At 38.7% G+C, this 27,990-nt stretch overlaps 1 protein-coding gene across 2 annotated transcripts; it reads right to left on the bottom strand.

The window, feature by feature from the left end:
* Positions 1-767: 767 nt before the first annotated feature.
* On the bottom strand, positions 768-26,810 carry LOC118665972 (T-cell receptor gamma chain C region C10.5). 2 transcript variants are annotated; one of them, XM_036327455.1, is made up of 6 exons: positions 26,679-26,810; positions 26,287-26,584; positions 16,998-17,056; positions 7,338-7,661; positions 3,724-3,771; positions 768-1,387 (listed from the first exon to the last, which is right to left on the bottom strand). In XM_036327455.1, exons 1-6 carry the CDS (start codon positions 26,719-26,721, stop codon positions 1,245-1,247), a joined length of 915 nt encoding a protein of 304 aa, XP_036183348.1. In that variant the 5' UTR covers positions 26,722-26,810; the 3' UTR covers positions 768-1,244. The 2 variants fall into 2 exon arrangements, with proteins under 2 accessions (XP_036183348.1, XP_036183349.1); XM_036327456.1 differs by lacking the exon at positions 3,724-3,771.
* Between the last annotated feature and the right edge of the window lie 1,180 nt (positions 26,811-27,990).

Genomic DNA, 27,990 nt, shown 5'->3' with positions numbered 1-27,990 from the left:
GTAGAAACTCACTGAGGTACTATTCCATCCACATCTAATCTCTCCACAGGGAAATAAGATTAGAGATGACTGTCAGGGTGTGTGTGTGTGTGTGTGTGTGTGTGTGTGTGATCTATTATTTCTAAAGTAGAGCTACTAATAGCTGCTAATGCTATTGAGGACTTACATGTACCAAAAATTATTAACCCAACTAATTCACACAAATCGAGTAGACCAGGCACCGTAACTGCATTCTACAAATGAGAAAATTATGGCACATAGAGTTCAAAGAGCTTGTCTGAGGACACAGATAGCAATGCTAGACCCAGGATTCAAACCCAGGCACTTAGGGTTCAGAGTCGACGTGCTTCACCCCTCCCTCACACTGCCTCTCCAATGCCAGGGCAGTTCTCACAGGGTGATTGTGAGGGTCAGGAAGCTTGATGTTTGAGAAACACTAGTATAGATCTGAGCACACAGTGCAAGTCATGGCAGGTGCAGTGTCGCCATTGGAAAATCCCAAACCAAACCTTTGAAAGAGGAGGTGACCTTTGAAAGAGGAGGTGACCTTTGAAAGAGGAGGAAGCTGGGCACCTTCATTTGGCACTGGCTCCCCTAGGAACCAGTGCCCCAGAGAAAGCATCAGAACGACCGTCTCAGGGAACGAACTAGAAATGTTGTGTGGACCATCACGCCAACACTGCATTCGACACCTCATTTGTCATGTCTTCCTTATCTTGGACTTCCAATTAGATTCATCAAAGTAGAGTACATAGACAAGAGTAGACTTTTGATTTTAAAAAAATTTATTGTCTTATTATGAAAAACAAAATACAGAATTCAAGTAGCAAATATGGCATCTTCCGGGTGAGTAAAATGGAAAGTTCAGGGCAGTTATCTGGTGCAAAAGCCCTAAGGAGTGTGACTAGAGGCTGCGTGCTGTCTGTACTCAGAAGGCGTGATTATTAGGCTTGGCTAGAGGAGCTGATGGGGATTATGGGAAGATGGTGCTAAAGGGTACCCTTTGGCCCTGCCCCTGAGTAATGGCAGAATTTGTTATTGTTACACAGTGGAATTTTCTGTTGGCCAGTGGTTTGAAAACCATTATGCAAAAATGACATAATAGAAAAAGGCACATGTGAACTGAAATCATCCAAACCCAGAAAGAAAGTCCAGCTAGATCCTCAGCAGACAGGTTCAGAGGCAAAAAAAAGAAAAAAAGAACAATAAGGAAGAGAACATTGATTCTTTTGTGCCATTATCTGTTATGAACTCTTTCCATGGCCACAGGCTGCTGTTCTCCGAACCAGACAGAAGGAAATGACGGCAAAGTAGGCCAGGCTCTTGAGGAGGAGGAGCAGGTAGGTGTAGTAGGCAGAGGTATTGATGAGCTGCAGCTGAAGCATATCTAGGAGAAGTCAATTTATTAGTTTCACCTGTTGTTTTGAAAGGGTAGGAAATATTAATGGGAGGGGTCACACTTATTTACTCCTTATGATCTTCATTAAAGTGACACCCTCACACCACCAACCCCCCAAATAAGCAAACATCTACCACCTCTACCAACAAGACAATGTAGAATCCAGCTTGCAGGCCAAGTCAACCAACAACCTCTGCTAAATTCACTTAGAGCGCTCCAAAATATTAAAAACTAAGGTTGCATTTTTAATGAGTGAGTCCACTGAGAAGAAAATATTTGTGGTAAGTAGCTTTTAGCATCTCTTCACCCCCACCATGTCTCTAATTAATAATAGCCAATATTTATTAACCACTAAACAAACGCTAAACACTGAGAGCTTTGTATGCAAAGCATTAATCTTATATATTTTTACAGCAACCTATGAGGTTATTATTTTAATTCCTGCTTTACAAAAAATTGGGGAGAGATAAGTAATTTGCCTGATGTCATGCATTTAATAAGTACCAGAAGATGGATTTCAATCCCAGCAACATGAATTTACAGATCACATTCTTAATTACTCTGCAATTCTGCATCTCCAAGTACAATAAATAATACCCCAGATATCAAAGGGTTAAGCATGAGTATAAAGTTGAGTTGCTGATTTAGAAGTATCTGAGGCATTACATGTGCATGCAATATGATACTTACCAAGGATACAATCCATGGAAATTTGGTGGTGTTCACAACGGGGTGGGTGCGAGGTTTTAGTAGAGGGCATTATGTTAACTGGAAGAAAGTGGTTAATCCAAATTCTCTGCAACTTTAAGAGGTGATGGCTCACCTGTCTTTCCTGAATGTCTCTCATTGGGGCTATGATACTACAGGGTAATTGCACTTAATATCCTTTGAAGTTTTGCAAAAAATATATGATGTCAAGATATGATTGACAACCAGTGATGGAGAGCCAGACTGCTACTCAATGAACCACAAGGCCACGTCCTTTCCTATGGAAATTTCCCTTTGACATGCTTTATCTTCACAGCATCAGCATTCCAGAATTATTAGCACTTGGTGTGGAAAGGGGCCTCAAGAGGTGATGTGCTCAGAACTCCTGCCCTTGGTCAGAGAAGGTATTAGTTGAGGTCCAGAGCCCCCTTGATATTAGAAATGGAGGAGAGATCAGCAGGACTAGAGCTAGTGCTTCTAGTTGCTTTCTTTGTGCATTTGTGGGGAGAAAGGGCCAGAAACCAGTACATATTCTAAGCCAGCTAACTGATATACCTTATGCTAGACATTCCACATATGTGACCTTATCTCTTTAAGAACTGAGTTAGGTGTAAGTATTCCTGGTTGGCAGATGAGTAAAGTGTTAGTACCCATATTCATGCAACTAATTATTAAAAGAGTTGGGGTTGAAGCCCAGTCTCTTGTACTCAGAAGCCCATGCACTGCCCCCCAGCCCCGCCCTAGCCATGCATCCATTGTCCTGGGGCAGTGGTCGGCAAACTGCGGCTCTTTGGCCCCTTGAGTGTGGCTCTTCCACAAAATACCGACTCTTCCACAAAATACTGACTTCTGCGCATGGGCCTCGAAGTTTCAATCGCACTGTACCACACGCCCGCATGTGGTATTTTGTGGAAGACCAACACTCAAGGGTCCAAAGAGCCGCATGTGGCTCGCGAGCCCTGGTTTGCCGACCACGGTGACCTGGGGTCTTGGCTTTCGGCTTTCTTATTCAGTGACTTGACTCATAAAGGAAGAATAGAGAACTGAGGAAGTTTATGAACTCTTGACTCCGGTGCCCTGGGCTGACAGCCCAGGTCTAGCTGTGTGGCACAGTGTACGGGACTTAATTTTAGCTCTCTCTCTCTGTAAAATGGTGGAAAATATAGTTACCACTTCACAGGAGTATTATGATAATGGAACAAGGAAATGCATTCAAAACACAACACTACGCCTTCTGTATAAGAACTGCCCAGTAAATGTCAGTTCATGCTATTAACTACTAGCACGGACCAAAGATAAAAATCTAGAAGCATATTGATAGTATGTGTTCCCTAGTCAATAGAAACAAAAGTCATGCAGATGAATAAAATCCAGTATTGAAATAATTCTGAGCAGATCACCACACCCCACAGTCATCTAATACCAAAATATAGCATTTACTGTGTTAAGATAGCTAATAGGAAATGATGGATTTGCTTAAAATACCATTCAGTCTATTCTGCAAATTCCAGCCATTCTGATTTTTCTACCTTAAGCCAGAGAAGTTCAAAATTTAAGTTGATCAGAAGGGAAAAAATGCTACAGCATGACATGAAGGCAAACATGCAAGAACTTACCGCTTTTGTCTTCCAGATAAACTTCTCTTATATGATTAGTAGCAGCCTCTACAAGAAATGAGAGCACTATTAATGAATTGTTCATAACCATTATTTGACTATGTGTCTGGATAGACAGATATATAGGTAATAGATAGATAGATAGATAGATAGATAGATAGATAGATAGATGATAGATAGATAGAATCTACCAATAGAAAAGAGAGAGCCATTAAAAATATGAGCCCCACAATTCCAGGAATAGTTGCCCAGACTGTGTAATTCAGTAGACCTAATACATATACTGTGTTTCTGCACGTGAAGATGTTGAAGGTCATGAAGGGTACATTTTAACTTTTTAATCCTGTCTGGAGGCCACTATCCAAGACTACCTGTTTTCCTCCTGCACTCATTGCTCCTAGTACAGTGCCCGCCGCAAAGTAACTATGCAATAAATACTTGTTGAATGGGAAAACGATGAACAGAAAAAGGAGCTGCTCCGCAGTCTTCAGCACACACTGCTGACATGAACAGTTGCTACTCAGAGAGATTTGCTTAATTGTAAAACCCACAACAGAATCTTACATGTTTGAAGGAGTCTGGTTTAGACAAATTTTCCATCGAAGCCATGCCTTTCCAAATCATGCATTTCCCCAATATCCCCAGCTCACCCACATCATTTTCTGCAGTTGTGTTTGTGGACATGACAACAGTATTAATAAAAGCTAATGTCTACGAAGTGATTATTCCTGTGCGAGGCTGTGTGGCGCAGTGCACGTCAAATGCTTCACATGCATTATAAGACTGGAGTGAGTTGTATTTTGGAGGGCCCCATGTCACAGACGAGGAGTGGGGTTTAGGGAGTATTAGTGACTTGTTGAGAGGCACGCCAGTGACTGGGAGAGCCAGCATTCAGAGGACTGTTGTGGGAGATTAAATGGGAGAGAACATGTGGAAAGTACTCTGTAAAAATAATCCATAGAAACAGGAAATAATCTATAGAGAAACAACATACTTCCACCATTGTAGACACTAAAACGTCTCTTCCAGATGTCGTAGTTATGCTTAGCAAATGACCTTTTCACCTCAGGAGCTTGGCATTTCAGGGCAATTCTTTTCAGATAAACCAAGTCACACTTATAGTTATTTGAATATATAAAACCTGAGGTGAGAGTTGTGTTTATCTACAATGTTTTGGTTTTTTAAAGGCATATATATATACAAGGACAAAATTTCTTTAAAAGAGCATTGACCGTTGGGTGGAGGAAAATAGTCGCAATGGTTGCTTTGGCTTATCCTTTTTCTACTAGATATGTTCTTGTCCATACGGATGTGGTTCTGGTATGCAATTTTATGCACTAAATGAGGTCTTTTTTTTTGCTGTGCTCTAAAAAAAAAATTGGGTCTGAGGTATAGACTTTGGGGCAAATCGCAGGATTGAAAATGTTAGTATAATCACATGTAGATGTTAAAATGTCCCCCAAGGACTCACTTTACTGTGTCTTAAAAGTCTTTTTATTTTCCTTGCAGTGACTTTATTCATTAAGAGATAAATAAAAATCTCTTAGCACCATGCACTGATTGAGGTAAAAACAATAAAGTAACTATTTTTCATCATGAAATCCGTGTGTGTATCCTAATTCTCTTTCCTAATCTGGCAGAAAACTTGGACTAGATTAGAAAACTTGGACTAGAGAGAAAACTTTCTCTCTCTTCAAAATCACTTCATTGATTTGTGCTTCCATGTTATATTTTCAGAACAAAAAACGACAAACAAAAAACTTCCGAGAAACAGCATTAGAAATTTGCCATAGAATGACATGAACAGAAACACCCTCGTTAGCTTTGTTGCCATGAGACGCCCAAGGGAGACATTTGTTTCAGAAATTAGACGCCAAGTAAAACACCTCGTAACCAAAACCTTCTCTCCTTTACGATAGTCAACCCTGATCACTGGAAAAATCAAAACCTAATAGGACATTTAAGCCCAGTGATTGTATTAAACTTGTGCTTTGCCTGTTTGCTTTCTTTCTGTTTCTTAGCCACAGAAATAGGAAAATTAGGGCTGTTTTGGCAATCTGACCCTAGTTCTAGGAAAGGATATAAATACACATACATGAATAAATACATTCGTGTTATATTTTTGAGAGCAAGCATTTCACAGACATTATTTCACTTGTCCTTCATCACAGCCTCAGAAGGAAGCCACGGCAAGTGTTCGAACCTGACTTGGTCTCTGGGGAAACTCAGGTGTAAGATAAAGACTGGTACACAGCAAAGGTCTTAGCACATCTGACGTTCTCATTTCCCACTGCTTAGAAAGGGCTTGTTAGCCACAGGGTAAAGATCCAACTGGTTCCTTCTTACGGGACCTTGGTCTGTTGTGTTAATACTCAAGACTTGAAGTTCTGAGTCTAGGGCAGTGATGGCGAACCTATGACACGCGTATCAGAGGTGACACGCGAATTCATTTTTTTGGTTGATTTTTCTTTGTTAAATGGCATTTAAATATATAAAATAAATATTAAAAATATAAGTCTTTGTTTTACTATGGTTGCAAATATCAAAAAATTTCTATATGTGACACGGCACCAGAGTTAAGTTAGGGTTTTTCAAAATGCTGACATGCCGAGCTCAAAAGGTTCGCCATCACTGGTCTAGGGAGTTATGGGACCATGGCCGGGGCTGGGGCACATTCGGCCCTGCTCACACTGTCTAAATATGAACAGCATCTGCATCAAAGGCACTCCTTTGGGACATCATGCCTGAATCCCAGTTGACCCTGAATGTTTAGGAAAAGACTACGTTCTCTTCACTTCGTGTATCCTCCTGGGAACAGTGATTTGTCCTAGTATATTCATCCATACCCTTCCAGGCCTGACACACGCTAGTACTGCACTACATGTTTGTTGAGCAGCAATACCAGTGGCAAGAAATATACTCATTATGTAGAATGGAAATATGTTTCTAGGCACTAGCCTCACCAAAATTGACCTGCAAAGGTACATAAAATATGAATCTGGAAAACCTAGGACCATAATAACACTGCAGGGCTAAATTATTCTATTTTTCGGTGAACCTTGATCCAACTCCCTCAGAATGACACCATCAGTCGCCCAAGATTCATTGTTCATGGGTTATACTTCAAGGATAGCAAGACTCAGGCATGAGTGACTTTGCTTGCTGAGCAGAAAATTCCTGAAAGATGTATGATTATTCTTATTTCCTGACCAAGTAAGATAATCAAAAGTGGAATCTCTTTTTGAGCATTTCTTGTGCGCTAAATTGCTGGTGCTGTCATGTGGGTTGTTTCATCAACAACCCTAAAAAAAAATCATGTGACTTTAATTTTAGATGATAAAACTGAGGCTGAGAAAAGTAAAATTTGTATTTCTTTATCTTTTTTATGTCCTAAAACCTATACTATTTTCAATTCTATGGGAAAACAGCAGGACAGTTATACTACTATTAAATGTAGCAACATTTGAGGAAGATATATGTATATATAATTATAATTATTATTAGTACATGACAGACACATGGGGCATTCCCTTTGGGGGCAAAAAAGTGTTCTGGGAAGATTACACACACACACACACACACACACACACACACACACACACACACACCCATACCTTTCTTTATTGCAGGAAAAAGAATCTCTTGATCCACTTTATTATGCTCATGTTTGACGATACATTTGTGTTCTTTATTCATTGACTCTTCACTCACGGTCAGCCAGCTGAATTTCATGTATGTGTCATCAGTCTTCATGGTATTTCCCTGCTGAGATTCCAGAACTGTATTGCCATTTTTTTCCTTCCAGTACACCTTGATAACATCAGGGAAAAATTTCTCAAGAAGACAAATATGTGTTCCAGCCTTATGAAGGCTTATTTCAGCAGCTGAAGGTTGAAAAATAGTGGGCTTGGGGTAATACCCTGGACCATAGCTTCTATCTGTGGGGAAAATGGAACAGCAATGAAGAATTAGAGACACACAAACATTGTGTGGTTTGGAACAACCTAGCATACGGTAAAAGGAAGGAAAGCTGCCACTGAGTCAGTGCTTACAATGGCCTTTCATCCACAATGTAGTGTGTGCCACTTATTATTGTTCTTATTTTCAGATGTGAAAAGAGGTTTCATAACTCGCCCAACGTCACAGCGATTCACTGGCACAGCCTGAATGAAAACTTGGCCCGTGTTCCTTCTCCGTGTCCTAAAATGGGGGATGACCTTTAACCGCTCCAACATTTGTGAACTTAGTTTTAATCTCCCTCATGCTATCATAGGCGGAGGATGGATGACGGGGATAGGGGGATAGGGGAAGAGATAATCTCTCTTCAGATGAGAATCCTTAGTGGCTTCTAAAGTGCAAATAAACAACAACCAACATAGACACAGACAACACTGTGGTGACTGCCCGAGGGCAAGCGGGTAGGGGATATAGAAGAAGGTGCAGGGAGGATAAATGGTGATGGAAGGGGACTTGCCTGGTGGTGAATGCCTGATGTAATATACAGATGATGTGTTATAGAATTGTACACTTGAAACCTGTATAATTTTATTAACCAATGTCACCCCAATAAGTTCAATAAAAATTAAAAATATAAAAAATAAAAAATAAAGTACTTTCCTATCCCATGCTATGACTTTTGTAATTTAAGCTCTTTTTGGTCACACGGTCTCCTGCTCTGTAACTCTGTGGGAAGTCACTCTCTATTAACTGATTCTGAAATATACCAAATTATCTTATTTTCATAAAAATAAATGCCAGGAGGAAGTTTTTCTTTTCTTTCTAGACAATACACAGTCACTTGTTTTAATGGGAATCTACCACCAGATGTACTTCCTTTATCCAGTTATTCTTTTACCTTCCAATATGGACCTCATGCCCAGTTCTGAAGTAATTGAGTTCTCCTAATAGGTTTCACATCTGAACCACTCCAGATTTCTAGGGCAGTATTGAAAACCGCACCTCCAAATTGTTTATGATGCCTTGAATTTAGAAGCAAAATAGCAATAATTCCAAAATTTCTATTAAAATTTCATTGATTATGTTCAGAAACACTTATCTTAATCTAGCGAGTAAATGTCCTTAACAGAATTTCATTTCGCCTTTGAAAAGGTTCACCAAAAGCACATTTTATTTTGGAATTTCATTTGAAGTCTAAACATGACTATTACACCATATTTTAAATACACCATATTTTGACTCTGAGTGTCTCCCATGAAATTTGTATTTGCCCTATAAGGCTGCTGAGCTATTTTAGAGATCCATCATTTTCTTTGTTTGCATCTGCTGAATAAAATTTATATACAAATGGGATAATGTTAAAAGCGATGGTTCTAGAGTTTCTTGAAGATATAATGTCAGACTATATAACAAAACATCATATATTTACAAAGGCATGATGGAATGTTACTAGATTACATATTTATTATTAATCTAATGATTGAAATTATAAACGTTAAAACCCTTTCCAATTTTATTTCTGATTAAAACACAAATTCCTTACTGTATTCTCTTTGGGCTAGCTTGGAGTTAGTTTAATAAGTCATGGGCAATTTTTTAAGAAAAATTAATTGGATTTCTCATTTGAGAAGAAAAGGAAAAAAATTCTTAAGACTTTCTAACTGTGAAGCAAAGCTCCCGATTTTTATACTAAATCAGTAAGCAAACAATGTTGGGTTTTTAAATCATGTTGTAAACATAAGTCATAATGTGCTTATAATTATTTTAATTTTATATATCTTACTTTTAGTGCAATAATATTTTATTGATTATAATAGTAAGACATTCTATATTTCTCCAACTGTATATTTTATTTTTAACTTAAAAACCATCCTATATAAAATAATATTAATTTTTCAATTTTACAATATATTTACATAATTTTAATCTCTAGTCAATATATTAAAGAATCTAATTTTCATCTTAGAAACTTTTTTCTTCATAGTAATACTTCTGATTCATTATATTAAAGAAATTGAAAATCAAATGATAAACTTGAAATGCTTTTGTGTGGAAACACACTATTTTTATTGCCTGTCCCTTTTACTTAGCTAGATTCTTTGCATCATTCTTTTCAAGATAAAATGAATCTTGAACTTCCATATCTTTCTTAATGTAATACTTAACTATTATATTGTGTACTTGATTATATATGGTTAGTACCTATATGTTGGATAATTGTATTACATGTTTTTTCTTTAAACATTCTTTGTAAAACTTAAGTTTTTTATGGTCAAAATCTTGTTCATGATTTATATAAAAGAAATCAGTTCAAAAAATAAAGAAGGCCACCCCCCCAAAAAAAAGAAGAAAAAACAATATCTAGCTGAAATAACATTTTTAAAAAATGAGAGTTCACTTATATTATTTTATCAGCAATAATAGAAATAAAAATGCAAAAGATCACCCAGAAAAATCTGTAATAATAAAAGTGTAATATACTAATTAGACTGGATGACATTCTGGATGAAGCCGGGGCTACAAGGGAAGCCCAGGTCCCTGGTCCAGAGGGAAGCCGGTGCCGGCAGCCGGGGAGGAAGGAACACCTACTCTTGCACGAATTTTGTGCATCGGGCCTCTAGTAAATAAATAAATAAGCCTTCCAATGCAGTTATGTAGTTATAATCAAATAATATGTCTGAGTTAAATTGCCTGAGTTGTTTATATTTATTAAGATGCAGCAATACTATGCAAATTTACCAAATTCTATGTAAATGTCAACTATATTTTCAATTGAAAGTATGGTATTTCAAACCTACATTGATATTAAATGTTCTCTATTTTTTCTTGTCATTCTTTTTATTTTATCAAATACATAGTTATAGCTATTTTATGGTTATATCTGTATTCCAAACTTATGAAGTTTCTAACTATATTTAATTGACTTTACATATTGACCATTTTCTGTATGCATTTAAACTCTTTTGATAAATATGAAGTTGAAACTTTTTGTCTATAAATTTTAGGGCCAATAAATGTTGGTATTAGTAATAATATCAATTAAGATAAAGGGTTAAGATTTAAAGCACATAGGTCAGTAATAAAAATTAAAAACAAACACACGTTAATCTCATTTTTCTTGCCACGTGATGGTAAAGAATACCTCCAAATTAATTTTTTTATAAGTAGTTAGAAACACAGCTTAATTCTCTGAGGAATTTATGCTCTGTCAATATTACTGCTGCAAACAATTCTTCATACTGGATACAATTTTCCTTTACATTTGAACTGGGGGACACCTATTCAGCACCTATTATATGTTAGACAATGTGCAAGTACTTCATTCACACCATCTCAATCGATTCTCATACAAATCCTCTATATATACTTATCCCACTTTATGAGTTAAAAAACTGAGGCCAGAGTCATTGCCTAAGTTCATATAAGCAGTAAGTGATGGAGCCGGAGCTCCATGTCATCCTGACCCCAACGCCCAGACTCTTCCACAACACCCTTCCACCATCAGACAAGGAAATGTGTCCACTCACAAAACTGACCTATAATAATAAACTTTATCCTGGGGCCAAGCACTTCCATGATAATTGCATACATTATGCATGAGTCTTTTGTGCAAGTCCACATGTACACCAAAGCCAAGTCTTGTTACGATATTTGCACAATGTTGTCTGTGCATGCCTTTGAGGACTTGTTTTACAATCTCTAAGATTTCTGCATCTAATCCCCATCACATTGCTGTTCTTTCTAAATAGTCTTAGTGTTATTCCAATTTCATTGTTTCTTGCCTCCCTCTAGTACCTTGAAAAATTGCATTGATACCTACCTGTGACGGTAAGTTTTGTTCCATCACCGAAGAGTTTTCTATCATAATTCCACAGTGATTCAACCACTATCAAAAACTTTAGACTAATTTAGCTTCTCTGAGTTTTTCAAACACTAGTGGAACTAGGACGGCCTGCAACTCAAGAGATCAGTGTTCTGGTCCGGGTTCATTTTGCTCATACAAGGTCTGTGGCTGAGCAAACAAAGTCAATTCAAGTTTCTGATGCTTTATTGATCTGAAAACAATGATGCTAGTGCCAGTCAGTTTGATATCACTGCTAGTGTCAAAGTGAGACCAAAATGAAATAAGATTTGAAAAGCAATTGATTTAAAATGCTATGGAAATAAGCAATTATAATAATTATTAGCCATTTGATTGTGATGACTTTGTGCTGTAACCTGACTTTTTAATCTCATGGGACCAAACCTTGGACCTACTAATAGGAATTCAGCACTTTGAGGTGGAAGCTAAATCCCTGGCAATGCAACCCACTTTGCTCTAATATGTCTGGAATTCTCAAAACCATCATCATCAAAAGTGTGCCTTACACACGCTTAATTAACGAACTAATTTGTCTAGTCTTATCTGCATTTTCAGTGTTAAGAAAATCAAAGGGAACATTAGCTAAAGCCTAATAATATGAGGTCAGTATGGGAGCTGCTTCACTTGTGTTGTTCAAAACAAATGGCTCTTTCCCCAGTTAACAAACAGCACTACTAGCATTCCACGCTTTCACCAGACATTTCAGCCTCAAATTGCCATCTTTCCAGCTCCTGCTGCAAGTTCAGCTTAAAGCTCCTGGCAGTGGGCCTTCAAGAGAAATGACAGGACCACAAGAGAAATGACAGGATGGCTGTCTCAAAGCCTCCTACTGTCATGTTAGGTCACTGGAAGGTCACCCGCCTGACCGTATCTGCTGAGGGTCACATCTGTGAATAACAGCAACTGCTCTAATGCCCATGGCATTGTCACGGTGGTAGTGTCAAAGGGGTGTGCTTAAAGACCATTTATTCCATTTTACAAAATTAATGTCCGAGACAATATTCACTTTTACTTCACTTTCCTCCTACGGGTCTCATATATTGAAATCATTTCCTAATGTTATAGTGGGAAACACATATCATGTTTGAAAATTTGAAGTGCTTCATTTTATTAATTAGCAAAGTATGTACTCTATTACAGTTTTTTCTTTTTTAAAAAAAATCTCTTTTTTTAAAAATTGAGATATAACTGACATATCTCTCCTACCTTTGAGTATAAAATGTTACCCAGTGCTCTTGCTAGATAATTACAGGCCATTTTCTTCGGCCTTCTTGAATGATTTTGATCTTCTATTTTTATTTCCTGGTCTGACTGTAACTTTGGTTTCAGTTTTTTTCAAATAGATTTTGGAAATAGGCAGTTTAAGTAACTGACAAGTAGTTTGTGCATTATAGCTGGTTTCTTTTTCTGCCCGTGAGGTTGATAGTTTAATCTCTAACTCAGAGATGACATGAGAGATGAAAGAATATGTTTGTAAATTGTAGCTCTGTGATATAGTTGCAAAACATGTGGAATTCAAACAGACCAAAAGTGCCAGAACATAAGGTGAAGTTTTCTTTCCCAAAACTCTCTCAAAAAGAGCGTTCGCTCTGTATTTCAGTCCTTGTGAAACCTCTCAGATTAAAACATGATCTTCCAATACTCTGCCTCGATCAAAAATACTATTTAGACAAGATATCAAACTGAAATAAAGTAATTTTTAAAAATTTAAAATACTAGTTTTAGAGCTATCACTGGTTATAGACAACAAAGAACTTTAACAGGGATTTGGTAAATATTACTAGAGACTAAAGACTCTGTAGTTTATGCTTACATTGCACTTGTATAGATTAACAGAATAAATGAAAAAGTGCTTTTCTTTCATTTCGTAAATGGTAATTGTCTTTTCAGATTAAATTTCCAGTGACATCATACATCATATAGATATCCCAAAAGAGACACTCAGTAACTTAGAAAGTTGCTCTAAAATAAAGTAGATGGTTTAGATGCATAAGAAGCGTCTGAATAAAATTTTTAATGAAATGTAAGGGAAAAAAATCACCTGATATTTATATTGATATAAATATGTATTGATATCTCACACCGGATATGTATTTGTTTTGATATAATTTTTAACTTTGTAGCTATAGTCTAATTAAGACACTAAGTATTATAAGTGGATATTTGACTTTTCTCTATATGACTATAAATTTATACATGCAAGTAGCAAGCCCCTCCTCCTCTCTTACCTCTAGACATTTCTACTGGAAAATGAGAAATCACCTTATATTTAGGTTAATAGTATTTGAGATAATGGTTATTATATTCTAATCATTTTTTTTTTCAAGCAGGTAACAATTAGAAATTCACAGTATTTTCAAATACTGACCATTTAAAAAAATGATCTCTAGACTAGATAATATACTTATCTGTACTCCTGATTTCATGATGAGCTCTAACGGGTGGAAATCTGAATTCTGGAGAATTCACATTTTTATCACTGACCATGTGGTAGGTTATTTCCATATTTAATTTTATTTAACTCTCACAACAGCCATTTGAAATGCATATATAGAATGAATAGATGGAAATATATAAAAATGGTAAGTGATGTTTCAACATTAAATTTTATTTTATTTTAAAATATTTTATAATTTTGAAAATTTTAAATTACAGTTGACATACAATATTATATTAGCTTCAATTATAAACATAGGGATTAGACATGTATATAACTTTATAAAGTAATCTCCCTGATAAATGTAATAATCACCTGATAACATGCATTGTTATTACAGTATTACTAGCTATATTCCTTATGCTTACTGTACATCCCCCTGAAAACCTGTAGATAACTTTTATTAAAAATTTATGTGAGCCAAACAGAGGATACACCTGGGAGCAAGATCTCAGCAGACAGAAAAAATGCTTTCTTTTTATTCCTTATTTTATTGTATTTTCCATAGTATATACTATGATTGTAAATTTAATAAAGTAATAACCACTGAATCAAAATTTATTTGTTAAAGGATATTTATATAGAAAGTGATAGACCCAGAATCAAAGTCTATAATTTCCCCTGCCCCACACTCTCCTAAAAAGCACTTTTCAGAACTCTCATGAATTATATCTGTCGTCATTATTTAATTTATTGCTATAATTTACATTGAGTATGGAGTAATTTTGAAAAAAAAAAGAGGACCAGAAAGTTGATTTTTCAATTTATGAATTCATTTGTTCATCTGATCACAACCACTAAGAAAACCAAAATATATAATTTATTTATTTTTTCAATGCTTTATCAACTTTGCAAAAAATTTTTCAAAACCTTCATTTGAATGGATCTGGCAGGCTAGAACAATTCTTGGGAAATGCATTCAGGCAGGGTTTCATTTGTAAGGCTACTGATGAATGAACAAATTTATTGGACTGAATTTAGAAAAAGCAAATCCAGTTTATGGCCTTCTTGCATACGATCACACAGTCAAATATTTTGATATTAATCATCCTCTGGCCAAATGACAAATGTAGCATTTTTTCCTTTAGTTATTTTTGGTTTCAAATAAATAGATTATATAAACTTCTTTAAAAATCTTTCAACATAAAAATACCAAGTGGACCTAACATCTCCACCCCTTAGGGACCCTCACTAGTTAACTCCTTATTACTGTCCTCCATGCTAGGTCAGGGGACAACTGCCGCCAAACACCTGGATGAAGTCATTAAGCTCTCTGGAGATCACCCTGATATGCGACCAAACGGGGACTGCATCCAACAGTTCTGAGCCCGCACCAGCACCTGCACTACCTGCTATTTGTGGCTGAAAGACTGCACCTTTGAACTTATTACACTTACAGTTGCCAGGGCACGGGCCACACTTTCTGTGCTGCTTATCAGAGGATCCTGTTCGGCTTGGCATTGCTGTAGCTGTCCCATCATGAGTGGAAAGGCGGCTCTGAATTATGCAATTTAGTGCAACTGCGTTAGTTCTTTTACTGGCTACACTATTTCTAGGAAACTTGATGCCAATACAGAAAGAAAATTGAGTGGAATGGTGTCAAAATGACTTGTCATTTTGTAGAAAGAATCATATTTTAAGTATTTAATTAATGCCTATTCAACATGACTTACTTACTTGATCTTTCTGGAGGGAGAGAGGGGTGCCGTAATTAGAAGCAGAAGCATTGTTTTCACGCAAGAATAGTAATTCAAATTATGAGCTGTTGCTAATAACTAGTCAATTAAAGAGTCCATTTAAAAGGTCAGACTATAGAAGAGTAAATATTCAGACTACAAAACATCACTTAATGTTTCCAGTATCACATAATGGTCCAGACCATGCACTTTGGAATAGACAGATCTCTGTTGGACTCTAAACTTTGCCATAGTAACTAGCCACATGACTTGAGGCAAATAACTGAACTACCCTAAGCCTCAGCTTCCTTATCTATGAAATGGGAATAAGAAGATCTCCTGTCCAGAACTACTGGGGAATGAGATAGGGCACTGAAATTATTAGCATGGTGTCTGGCCCTCAATAAAAATATTAGCTGATATCATTCTCTTTAATGGGATGGCCTGATCCATGTTATCAAATTCTTCCACTGAACAAAATGCATGTATTTTATAAGTGATAACTCTTACATAAATGATGGAAGCAACTCATGAATCCAAGACCATCTTCCTCTGTGGTAGCCACAGGCCAAAGAACAGGCAGCCCAATCGAGCCGGAATCTAGCACACTTAGCTACTAGACTGGGAGCTTTGTGAGTGTTGGACAGATGTCTTTTTCATTGTTTTATCTCCAGCATTCAGCACAGATACTCTCTTCTATAAATGTTCGTTGAGACAATGAACGAACAAATGAGGGTGGAAAACCGTGCAAACTTTTTTCATAGACTTTGGAGCTGCAATGACATACTGAGCTTATAATTCATTAAACTGGTCCATCTCTAGGCAATATAACAAGACTGGTGGTAGCATAAATTGTGATGCTCTCACTCATTCACTGTAAGAATTAAGTTTTTGCACTGTGATTAGGTATAAAAACCCATTGGTTTATCAGATTATTTAGAGAACGGTACAATATGTTTCATCTCAACATAGAGAAGAGATAATTAATAAAAGTGTCTCTCAATAAAAAAACAAAACAACCTTCTACAAGAGAAGTATCTTAAACCAATAATTTATACCAATAGTTTACAGACATGGGACTCAAAATATTTTAATTTCTAGCCTCAGTCTACCCTTTTTTGTGTGTATGTGTTTTCTTAAAATAGAATTTCAATCTGCTTACAAGCAGGGAAGTAATAAACTATTTATGAAGTAGTTCTGTTCTCATATACAGTGATCAGTAGCTGCAAAATTGCTGTTCATGTGCTGAGGCTAAGAATGAGGCAGTCAGATTGAGATGATCCTAAACTGTTTTATCTAAGCAGCATCTACCAGTTTTTCAAAAATAGAGAAGAGTACTTACCACTGGGAATTACTACGAGTTGAGTCCCTTCTGCAAATATCTTGATCCAGCCTGAGCTAACACACTGGTTACAGCTCCTACAAAAATCTCGCCGTACTCTTAAGCTTCATGATGTGGCCAGCATTGAAAAAAAAAAAAAAAAGGCGATTTGATCTTTAAGAGTTCCTTTGGAAGTCCTTAAATACTAGTTTAGGTTTTGTGGCATCTGTAAGTTTCCTCAGTTGAATTGAGCCAGATGTCTATTTTCCATCAAGGCACAAATCACTGAGAAGGACTGAGAGTAAATGAAAGAATAAGAGCAGGAAAAGGAGAGATCAAGTTCACCTGGTCGGCCAACTACTTTTCTAAATTACCAGGAAAGCTGTTCAGAGAATTCAAGGGTTCTTATTTCCAGGTGTTCAATCGTGTGGAGCTGCTCGGAGGTTATATCAAAGGAAGGCCGTTCCCTCTGCTCTCACAGGCGCCGGAGCTGCCCCTTCAGCAGTTGCGAATGTGTCTCTGGAAGGAGGAAAGGCTTCAATCACTGAAAAGGCAAATCCACCAACACAAATACACTTGAGAAATGTGAACAAAATTCTCCTTTTTTAGTAAAGCCACTTTTATTGTTTGACAGTGTGATTCTTCACCAGGCAATGGAGAGTAAGAAATGAATTTCTGTGATGACGTTACTTTTCCTGGAGTAAAAGAATAAACTTATAGAATTCTAGCTCCTATGAAATAGGTTTCTTATTTAAACTAACATGTAAGAACAAAATCTAGCCCTGGCTGGTTTGGCTCAGTGGATAGAACGTCGGCCTGCAGACTGAAGGGTCCTGGGTTCGATTCTGGTCAAGGACACCTACTTCGGTTGTAGGCTCAATCCCAGGCAACCAATCAATGTGTCTCTCTCCCAACGATGTTTCTCTTTCTGTGTCTCTCCCTCTCCCCTTCCGCTCTCTAAAAATCAGTGGAAAAATATCCCCCTCAGATGAGGATTAACAAACAAACAAACAAATCTAGTTCAGTGATATGTTGAAAGAAGAACCCTCTTAGGAGTTGTTCTGTACTCTTATACCACTTGCCTTGGATCAGGGAAAAGAAATTGTCAGAAGCAGCTGAGTGCTTCTCTGAGTACAGCTGAGTTGTCCATCCGCCCGGACCCACAGAGGACATGTCCTGTGCATGTCGGGTCCAGGTCGGGGCCCAAGTCCCATGAGCAAACACTATCTCTGCCCCTGAAAATGAAACAATGAGGTGGGCAACTGTCCATTCACAGTACCCAACAAAATGGGAGAGGGTCAACAATAAAACAACAACAAAAAAAGAAAATTATGTTGTAAAGTGTGGGGTTTTTTAAAATATATATATTTTATTGATATTTTACAGAGAGGAATGGAGAGGGATAGAGTTAGAAACATCGATGAGAAAGAAACATCAATCAGCTGCCTCCTGCACACTCCCCACTGGGGATGTGCCTGCAACCAAGGTACATGCCCCTGACAGAAATCAAACCTGGGACCCTTCAGTCCTCAGGCTGAAGCTCCATCCACTGAGCCAAACCGGTTAGGCAAGTGTGTTTTTTTTAACTGAGTGTTCCAAGTTGTTATAACCGAGAGCGGTCAAATACCTTTCGCACCAGTTGTAGACGTAAATGATACCCACTCAGTTCCTTTCTAATAGCTTGTCCTCTTTTTTCCCTTATTCCAACACCATGAGCAAAATTATGTGGAGCTTTAGTAGTTGTCTATATTTCATGATCCATGAAGAATTTATGAGTAAATACAAAAGAGTAAGTAAAGAGTTACAAAATCTTTTATTAAATTTACAGGAAAATATGAGAACTATATGAAGAAAACAGTAAAAGATTTTACTAAAGGGCATAAAATAAAACCTGAATAAATGATAGATACACCATATTCATGGAGATACAACTCAATGTCATAGATATGCTAATCCTTCTTAAATCCATTTACATAAATTGGCTGCATTTGCAATCAGAATTATGACATTTTATTTTATTTTTTTAATATATTTTATTTATTTCTAGCCCAAAGTGGTTTGGCTCAGTGAATATATTTTATTGATTTTTTTTTTTTTTTTTTTTTTTTTTTTACAGAGAGGAAGGGAGAGGAATAGAGAGTTAGAAACATTGATGAGAGAGAAACATCGATCAGCTGCCTCCTGCACATTCCCTACTGAGGATGTGCCTGCAACCAAGGTACATGCCCTTGACCGGAATCAAACCTGGGACCCTTCAGTCTGCAGGCTGATGCTCTATCTACTGAGCCAAACCAGTTAGGACACAACATTTTATTTTTTGTTCTATGGTGTAAGGTTGGGTGTGGGCAAGATAACTTAGTTTAAATGTTAATATTAAGAATAAATAAGAGATAGTTGAAAAATAATATCTTGAAAAATATTAGTGAATCAACATTTGGCATTAGATCTTAACACTTATTACAAAGCTACTGGTATAATAATCCTATCTAATAAAAGAGAAACATGCAAATTGACCATACCCCCGAACGCTTCCCATTGGCTAATCAGGGTGATATGCAAATTAACTGCCAACCAAGATGGCAGCCGGCAGCCAGGCAGCTGAAGCTAACAGGAGGCTTGCTTGCTCCAGTGATGGAGGAAGCCAAGGTTTCCCGCCTCCCGCTGCCGGCCTCTGAGCTGCAGTCTAAGCAACTATGTTGCAATTATAGAAGCTAAACAAGCTCCAGATAGCTGCTTTCAGCCAGCCGGCCTCGGAGCTTAGAGCGGCAGTGATGGCAACAGTGTTTCAATTATAGAACCCAAACAAACCCAGATGCCTGCTTTCAGCAGCCGAGGCCTCAAGCTGGAGCCAGCCTCAGAGCTAAAGCCGGCTCTCAGTTCCAGTGACAGCCATAGAAAGTAAATAAATCCCAGAATAAAAAAAAAAAAAAAAAAAAAAAAAAAAAAAAAAAAAAACAGAAAAAAAGGAGAGGTTGGGAGCTTCAGTTGCCCGCCAGCCTGAAAACGGCCCTCAGCCCCTCACCCAGATGGGACAGGCATCCCAGCGGGGACCCCCACCCTGATCCGGGACACCCTTCAGGGCAAACCAGTTGGCCCCCACCCGTGCACCAGGCCTCTATCCTATATAGTAAAAGGGTAATATGCAAACTGACCCTAACAGCAGAAGGACTGGGAATGAATGGTCACCATGACACACACTGACCACCAGGGGGCAGACGCTCGATGCCGGAGCTGCCCTCTGGTGGTCAGTGTGCTCTCACACGGGAGGAGCTCTGCTCAGCCACAAGTCAGGCTGATGGTGCCAGGACAGCGGTGGTGGTGGGAGCCTCTCCTGCCTCCTCAGCAGTGCTAAGGATGTCCAACTGCAGTTTAGGCCTGCTCCCCGCTGGCAAGTGGACATCCCCCGAGGGCTACCGGGCTGCCAGAGGGATGTCTCATTGCCATCTTAGGCCCAAACCCCAGGGGAGCAGGCCTAAACCAGCAGGTGGTCATCCCCTGAGGGGTCCCAGACTGTGAGAGGGCACAGGCCAGGCTGAGGGACCCCCCCTGCCCCCCGAGTGCACAAATTTTTGTGCACTGGGCCTCTAGTGGTGTAATAATAATGAAACAAAATAAAACAGAAATCCTCCAGGAAATCCTCCAAATATATGTCAATATGAATATATGATATGGAATTTTAAAATTGAACGGATATGATTGATTATTTAAAAATTGACTTCACTACTAATGATCTGCTGTGAAAGTAAAAATAGCTCTCTACCTCATAAAATAGGTTCCAATTATATTATGTAATATGTATTTATTGATTTACTTTGTTGTTGACACCATTACAGATGTTCCCATCCCCCTCCCTTACCCACCTCTATCCAAACCCCTCTCCACTTCCCTTTAGCTCTCACCACACTATTGTCTGTGTCTATGGGATATGCATATATGTTCTTTGGCTAATTCATTCCCTTTCTTTCATTCAGTTCCCCTCCTCCCCCACACCTACTGAGAGCTATCAGTCTGTTCCATGTATCCATGCCTCTGTTTCTATTTTGTTCATTGGTTTATTTTGTTATCAGATACCATATATAAGTGAGATCATGTGTCTTCCTCTGACTGGCTCATTTCACTTAGGATAATACTGTCTCCAGGTCCATCCATGATGTCGCAAGAGGGAAGATTTTCTTCATTTTTATGGGTTGCCTAGTATTCCACTGTGTAAATGTGCCATGGCTTTTTTTTTTTTTTATCCACTCATCGGTGACAGACATTTGGGCTGCTTCCAGATCTTGGCTATTGTAAATACCATTGCAATGAACATAGGGCTGTATAAATACTTTCAAACTGGCGTGTTGGTATTCTTAGGATACATTGCCAGAAGTGGGACCACTGTGTCAAAAAGGAGTTCCATTGTTTAAAATTTTGAGAAAACTCCGTATGGTTTTCCACAGTGGAAAACCAATCTGCATTCCCTGCAACACTACATGAGGGTTCCCTTTTCTCCACACCCTCGCCAGCATTTGTTGTTTGTTGGTTTATTAATGGTAGCCATTCTGGCAGGTGTGAGGTGATATCTCATTGTGGTATTAATTTGCATCTCTCTGATGATTAGTGACATTGAGCATTTTTTCATATGTCTATTGGCTGTATGTTCTCTTTGGAGAAGTGTGTATTCTTATCCTTTGTGCATTTTTTTAAATGGACTCTTTGTCTTCCTTGTGTTCAGTTGCATACATTCTTTATTTTGGAAATTAACACCTTATCAGATGTCTCATTAGCAAATATGTTCTCTCATACAGTGGTTTCCATTTTCATTTTGTTGATGGTTTTTTTTTGCTGTGCAGAAGATTCTTAGTTTGTTGTACTTCTATTTTTTTATTTTTCCTATGTTTCCCTTGCCATAGGAAATATATTGGCAAAAATATTGCTACAAGAGATGTCTGAGATTTTACTGCCTGTTTTCTTCTAGGAGTTTTTTTGTTGTCTCATTTCTTACATTTAAGTGTTTTATTCAGTTTGTTTTTATTTTTGTGTGTGGTGTAAATTGGTGGTCTAGTTTCACTTTTTGCATGTACCTATTTAACTTTCCCAACACCATTTATTGAAGAAATTGTGCTCCATTGTTTGCTCTTGCCTTCTTTGTCAAATATTGACAATAAAGCATGGGATTATTTCTGAGCTCTCTGTTCTGTTCCATTGGTGCATATGCTTGTTCTTATGCCAGTACCAGGCTGTTTTGATTACAAAGACGTTATAGTATAGTTGGGTGCCAGGTATTGTGATCCCTTAAACTTTGCTCTTCTTTCACAAGATTGCTGCCTGGCTAGTGTGCTCAGGATTGAGTATCGATCCTATGACCAGAAGTTCACTGTTCAGTTCCCAGTCAGGACATATGCCCCCGTTGCAGGCTCGATCCTCAGTTGAGGGGTGTGCAGGAAGCAGCCAATCAATGGTTCCCTCTCATCATTGATATTTCTGTCTCTCTCTTCCCTTCCCTTCCTCTCTGAAATCAATAAAAATATGTTTCAAAAGATTACTGAGGCTATTCAGTCTTTTTTTGTTTCATGTAAATTTTTGGGATATTTATACTATATCTGTGAAATATGCCATTGGTATTTTAATAGGAATTGCATTGAATCTATATATTGCTTTGAGTAGTATGGACATTTTAATGTTAATTCTTCCAGTCCATGAACATGGTATATGCTTCCACTTATTTGTATCTTTCTCAATTTCTTTCTTCAATGTCCTATAGTTTTCCAAGTACAGTTCTTTTACCTCGTTGGTTAAATTTATTCCAAGTACCTTATTTTTTGCTATTGCAATAGTAAATGAAATTGTTATCTTAGTTTCTCTTTTTGATCATTCACTGTTGGTGTATAAACATGCCACCGATTTCTGGATTTGATTTTGTATCCTGCTACTTTGCCAAATTCATTTATTACATATAATAGTTTTTTGGTGGAGTCTTTAGGGTTTTCTATGTACAGTATCATATCAGCTGTGAATAATGACAGTTTTACTTTTTCCTTTCAAATGTTAATACCTTTTATTTTCTCTTCTTATCTGATTGTTGTGGTTAGTATTTCCAGTACTATGTTGAATAAGAATGGTGAAAGTGGATATTCTTTTCTTGTTTCTGATCTTAAAGGAAACACTTTTAGTTTTTGCCCATTTAGTTTTGCCCATATTGGCTGTAGGTTTTTCAGATATGGCCTTTATTATGTTGAGTTATGATACCTCCATTCCCACTTTGCTGAGAGTTTTCATCATAAATGGGCGATGGATTTTATAAAATGCTTTTTCTGCATCTATTGATATGATTATGTAATTGTTATCTTTCATTTTTTTAAATATGATGTTTCAAAGATGATGACCATAAGCCACTAAGAGGAATCCAAGAACCTATCTATATATATAAAACCCTAATATGCAAATAGACCAAACAGTGGAACAACCGAACAACCAAACAACCGGTCGCTATGAGGTGCACTGACCACCAGGGGGCATGCATGGAACATGGAGGGTGTCGGCAGCAGGCGGCAGAGCACGGAACATGGTGGAGCAGGTAAGCAGGGGCACCAGACCAAGGCGGGGCACTGATTGCTGTCATCGGGGTGAGCCTCTGGTGGTTACTGAAGCCTCTGGTGGCCTTTGCTCCCATGTGCCGTGGTCTCTCCAGGTGCTTGCACCTGCTACCGGTGTTGGCCCTGCCCACACCTGCTGCTGGTGCCTGGCACTGGCCCTGATCACTCAGCACCATCAACGGGTGAAAGCAGCAGCTGCCGGCCTGATCACCCCGAGGGCTTCTCCACCTCACCCTGCTCCTGAGGGGTGATTGGGGCAGCAGCTGCCACTCCCACCCACTGACAGCACTGGCCCTGCTCGCACCTACTGCTGGTGCCAGCCCCAATTGCTCTGTGCCACCAGCATGTGGGAGCAGGGCTGCTGGCAGACAGGGGACCAGGGGCTGCAGCGAGAGGGGCCAGGCGGAGGCATGGAGGATGGGTCAAGACCCGCCCCTGTGCCCACCACAGCCTCCTGGCCCACAGTTCCCTTCAAGGTGCACGAATTCGTGCACTGGACCCCTAGTGTTATTATAGTGACAGTGGGGATGGACAAAAGGGTTGATGCAATTAATAGTAATAGGTTTATTAGAGTTGCAAAAGGATTCACATGAGATATATCAAATACCTTTAAGGAAGTTGAAAGTGAAGAAAAAGACATCAGAAAGAACAGGTACAAATTACAGATCTTCCACTTTTGGTGATGTGTCCCTAGGCCCTTCTTAGAGCCTCAGTGTCCTCATCTTTAAAATGGAGATGATAATTTCAATTTCTCAAAACTTTTGAATAATGTTTTTAAAATAGGTGAGACAAAAGGTCAACCACAGGAATTCACTTTCTAAGAAAGTATGGAAACACTTTAGTCTTGTGAACAAAAATCAGTACTTTTGGCTTCTAACTCTCTTTTATGTAATACACATATACACATGCACACATACACAACTCGCCATATTTTGAGGTGACTAGATGAGGTAACTAAAATTCTACTTCAAAAACAGTAAGGAATAAATAAATATATAAATAATAAGCAAGTCAAGTGAAGTAAACCAAAGTTTCAATGGAATTACTTGAAGTTTTACATCATTGTTTTAGATTTGATGATAATATAAAAGACACTATGAACAACTATATGCTGGTTACTCTACATGTGTAAGCTAAGAAAGAAAAGGAGTTTCTAAACTTGCATTAAGTTAGAGAGGAAAGAGTGGGAGTTCTCTGCATTGGATCTAAGAGTTTTGGTTGGGCACCCTGTCTGGGCAGCCCAATCTAGTCTCAGGGGGTGTCCCATGGGGTTGGTTGGGTTTGTGATTTACTTTCTGGCCAATGAAACCACAGTTCCCAGGGTCACCTGTGTCTTTTTTCCCCCCTCAGATCTCATAGTATGGAAACGCCTAAAGAATACACAGGTTTCCTCATTTATTTTTCTCTCGTTACCAGAGGAAGCAAAATATGTGGAAAAATCAAGAAAACACCAGCTGTTTGACAAAATATCCTTGCCAATGTGTTCATTGACACAATATACCTTTGTCCTTTACTGAGACAGTAAAGTTTGGGGAGAAAAAATAATACAAAATGTGGGAATTGGGGTAAGGGAGTGAAATTGGAATCAATAATTTTGTTCTGGATACTTAGACATCCGAGGAGAAAGGTTTTCAGCTGTAATGTAATAGCATAGATTGTTGTTACTACCGTTGCTCTTATTATTTTCAAAGTGTGGCTGGTAAGACCTTGGACACGAAAATGTCCTGCGTCACTCTAACAATGAGGAAAATAGGTCAGGGCTATCACATTAGGAACCAAGTGCATGACCATGAACTTAGGATAGGTATCAGGCATCAGAGTGAAAAGCAGGGAATTTGAACCTTGGTTCAACAGGTTGTTCTGTAAGTGGTGAAGATTTACAAATACATGAATGAAAAACCAAGCTCCACTTCCCACATACCCATATATTTGATGTGTATGCCAGGGAAACTTTCTAATTATTGGGAATTTCAGAGCTAACAGGAAACTACAGAAGTAAAGGAGAGTAAGTTGCCATGGAAGAAAAGCATGGAGATAGAGGGAGCTTGGAGTCTACCCCCTGCTGACATTATCCCTTCCAGACAGTGTGAAGACACACACTTTGCCTACATATCAGACCTTACCATGGTCTGGGGATGTCACTTACGAAGACATGGTTAAAGCTTCCTTTGGAAAGGAATACAATTTTGCTAAAAGAAGTTCAACACTGACCATAAGAGAGGCAGGAAAGGCCCTAGACCCGTGGTCGGCAAACTGCGGCTCGCGAGCCACATGTGGCTCTTTGGCCCCTTGAGTGTGGCTCTTCCTAAGCCTTAGGAGGACCCTAATTAAGTTAATAACAATGTACCTACCTATATAGTTTAGGTTTAAAAACCTTGGCTCTCAAAAGAAATTTCAATCGTTGTACTGTTGATATTTGGCTCTGTTGACTAATGAGTTTGCCGACCACTGCCCTAGACCGAACATATGAAATGCAAGTGGAGCCCTGGCTCTGTGGTTAGCTAGTGTTGGACAAGTTGCTTGCCCTCTCTGAGCCAGCCCCAGCTTCTTCAGCTCACGTGGGCTTTGTGCTGACTGTGTCCTGAGAGCCCCCCGCCGTCTCATTAATTTGTGAATTTACGAGTGAGAGCATGAAGCCTCAGTGTGTTGTGGTTACTCCAGTGTGACAGGAGTTGAGGGTTAGTAATAGATAAGGTTTTCTTACAGGTCCCTTGTGACTCTGTGACATTGTGAGATCCCAGCAGGCACAGTAGTAGATGGCTTCATCAGACTTGACGACATTATTGATGATCAGGTTAAAGGTTCCACCTTTCCTGTATGCCTCCAAGCGGGGATTGAGCTTGTTGTCCTTGCTATTCTTGGTTGAGCCATAAAGGATTCGCCTCAAGGGCTCCCCGTTTTTTTGTTGATACCAGTGCACAATTGCGTTCTCCAGGGGAACCCCAGACAGCTTGCAGCTTATGTGCACAGTTCTGTTTGGTCTTCGGATAAAGGAGAGTTGATCTTGAGATATTCTCATTTTGGTGTCTCCATCTGAAAAGCAAGGGAGAGAATTCAAAGCGCTTGGAAAAGTGGACTCCGGAGATAACAACAACGAAAAGATAAGAAAGGTGGAAAGTTAACCTACAAACCCAAGCCACAGACACAAGGAAAATCCACAGGGTTGCCATTGCCAGTCACTGGTCAGAATGGACACGCCGAGGGGTGTGAGTCAGGACTGTGGATGCAGTGACAACCCTTGCTCTGCTGAGGCAGGCCAGGGGGAGGGAGGTTTGCTTAAACCCATAAAAGTCCTTCTCGGTAAGATCTGTCACAGTGTCATTTTATCATGTTCCTGGTATAAGGGAACTATCTCTCCCGGAAGACCACATCACAACACCTGTTTTGTAGTAAGTCAGTGATAACTTCCTCTTGAGAGCAATTGCCTGCCATGTTTTCCTTAAAGTCTTGCTTCAAATACATCTATTCTTGAGCTCAGTTATAGATTTTCACCATATTTTGTGAGTGTGGATAGCTATGTGTGGCTAGCATGAGAATGGGAAAGAAATGATCACTACATTATAATAACTAAAGAGACAATATTCCCACAACTTCATGCAAAAATATGTACATTTTATAGATTGATAGTTTGCAGAAAGTTCACAAAGTTTGGTAAATATTAACAATTACCATAGGTATTACTTTAGATACTATGATATTACTATATTCTGCTGTGAATGAAGAAAGTTGTTGGAGGGAAACATATCCTCTGTTAGTTTCCTTTCACTCTTCTCCTATTCACAATTCTTAGCTTTTCAGAATTAAAGCTACACTTTGCTGTTTGGGAGACAATGTAAGATGTCATTTCTAATGAGTTCCTGAGATGGCTCAGTGAAGTGGTTTAGTGATAATGGGAACGACCATTGTGATTTGATGAACACAAAGTAAAACCTTCATGTATGAAAACTCAGTCAGTCCTCAGCAACCTTACGAGGTGTTAACACTATGCCTACTTAAAACTGGGAAAACAGAATGAACCTGATTCAGTAACTTTCCTGGATCATGCTGTCTGTAAGAACCTGAGCAGAAATTTGAAGCCAACGTGTATATGTCACTCAAAAGACCTTGTAACTTCCAGCGTTCATTCATTCATTCATTCATTCATTCATTGTCAACAAACCATGTTGAGCACTGGACTGTGGCTTCCCTTCTAGCAGGTTTCCTAGATGGTGAAGTAGAGACCATTCAGGTCACTTTAGAAATGCCAGCATAGGCCCCAGAGAGGTGAGGATAGATGATAGTGACATTACTGACAGAAGCATCACAAAATGGGTCTTTGGGCTCTAGCTCAGAACTTGCTCAGGACACAGAAAATCCTCAGTGAGCAGCTGTCAGGTGCCTCTGGGAGGTGGGAAGGAGGAGGTGTGTGTTTGTGTAGATGGGGCGGCATGGGGGTTTTT

Source organism: Myotis myotis, unplaced genomic scaffold (genome assembly GCF_014108235.1).
Source record: "Myotis myotis isolate mMyoMyo1 unplaced genomic scaffold, mMyoMyo1.p scaffold_m19_p_11, whole genome shotgun sequence".
NCBI classification, from domain to species: domain Eukaryota; kingdom Metazoa; phylum Chordata; class Mammalia; order Chiroptera; family Vespertilionidae; genus Myotis; species Myotis myotis.
The sequence above is the reverse complement of the archived record's forward strand: the minus strand, read 5'-3'. Positions and strand labels throughout refer to the sequence as shown.